This window comes from Aplysia californica, unplaced genomic scaffold (assembly GCF_000002075.1).
Source record: "Aplysia californica isolate F4 #8 unplaced genomic scaffold, AplCal3.0 scaffold01010, whole genome shotgun sequence".
NCBI classification, from domain to species: domain Eukaryota; kingdom Metazoa; phylum Mollusca; class Gastropoda; order Aplysiida; family Aplysiidae; genus Aplysia; species Aplysia californica.
In genome coordinates, this window is record NW_004798280.1 from 221,299 (window position 1) to 222,331 (window position 1,033).

Genomic DNA, 1,033 nt, shown 5'->3' on the forward strand with positions numbered 1-1,033 from the left:
CGCACACACACACACACACACACACACACACACACACACACACACACACACGCGCGCGCAAGGCACCCCACCTTCCGCACAGATATCTGACAAAGCAGGGGTCGAGAGACAGCAAACAAACAAACAAACAAACAAAGAAACGAAGAACAACATACCACACCGAAATCCGAAAAAAGACAGACAGCGAGACAGCAATCAAACAAACAGACAGACAGACAGATCATCAAACAAACAAACAAACCCACCTTCCGCACGATATCCTCACAAAGCAGGGTGTTGTGATACTACAAACAAACAAACAAACAGACAAACAAACACACAAAAAGAACCCACGTTCTGCACGGATATACTCACAAAGCAGGAGTCGTGAGAATACACACACAAACAAACAAACACACAAAGCACCCATCTTCCGCATGGATATCCTGACAAAGCATGGGTCGTGAGACAGCAAACAAACAAACAATTTAAACACACACACATAAATAGCACCCACCTTCCGCAAGGATATCCTTACGAAGCAGGGGTGGAGCACTCCACACACACACAACACACACACACACACACCAAAAACAAACAAACAAACAAACATACACACAAACAAACAAACCCACCTTCCGCACAGATATCCTAACGAAGCAGGGATTGTGAGACTACACAACACACATAAATACACACAAACATACACAAACACACAAACAAACAAACAAACCCACCTTCCGCACAGATATCCTGACGAAGCAGGGGTCGAGCACGCCGCTGGTGAGACTGGCCGTCATCTTGCACGGGAACTCGAACTCGGCCCCCCAGCGCACGCAGTTATTGTGCACCTCCTGTCGGGGCGACTGCTCCAGGAAGCTGCCGCCGTCATTGAGTCGGACTTTGGCGTACAGGACGCCCGACACAAAGGGCACTGAGGCCAGCTCTTCCAGGCCCAGGTGAACCTAGAGAAAGGGGAAAGACAGAGAAGGGGCGTTTTACATCATTTTTAAAACTCTTAAATTCCCCCATACACATCCACAAACTCCTGCTG

The 1,033-nt window shown here is 48.1% G+C and overlaps 1 protein-coding gene across 1 annotated transcript in view; it reads right to left on the reverse strand.

Moving 5' to 3' along the window:
- Positions 1-716: 716 nt before the first annotated feature.
- Positions 717-1,033, reverse strand: part of LOC101862079 (protein FAM102A) — a gene marked incomplete at its 3' end in the record, with an annotated part of 4,624 nt that continues 4,307 nt past the window's right edge. The window contains 1 exon segment of the mRNA XM_013089656.2: positions 717-944. Within this exon segment, the coding sequence (XP_012945110.1) occupies positions 717-944 (228 nt within the window).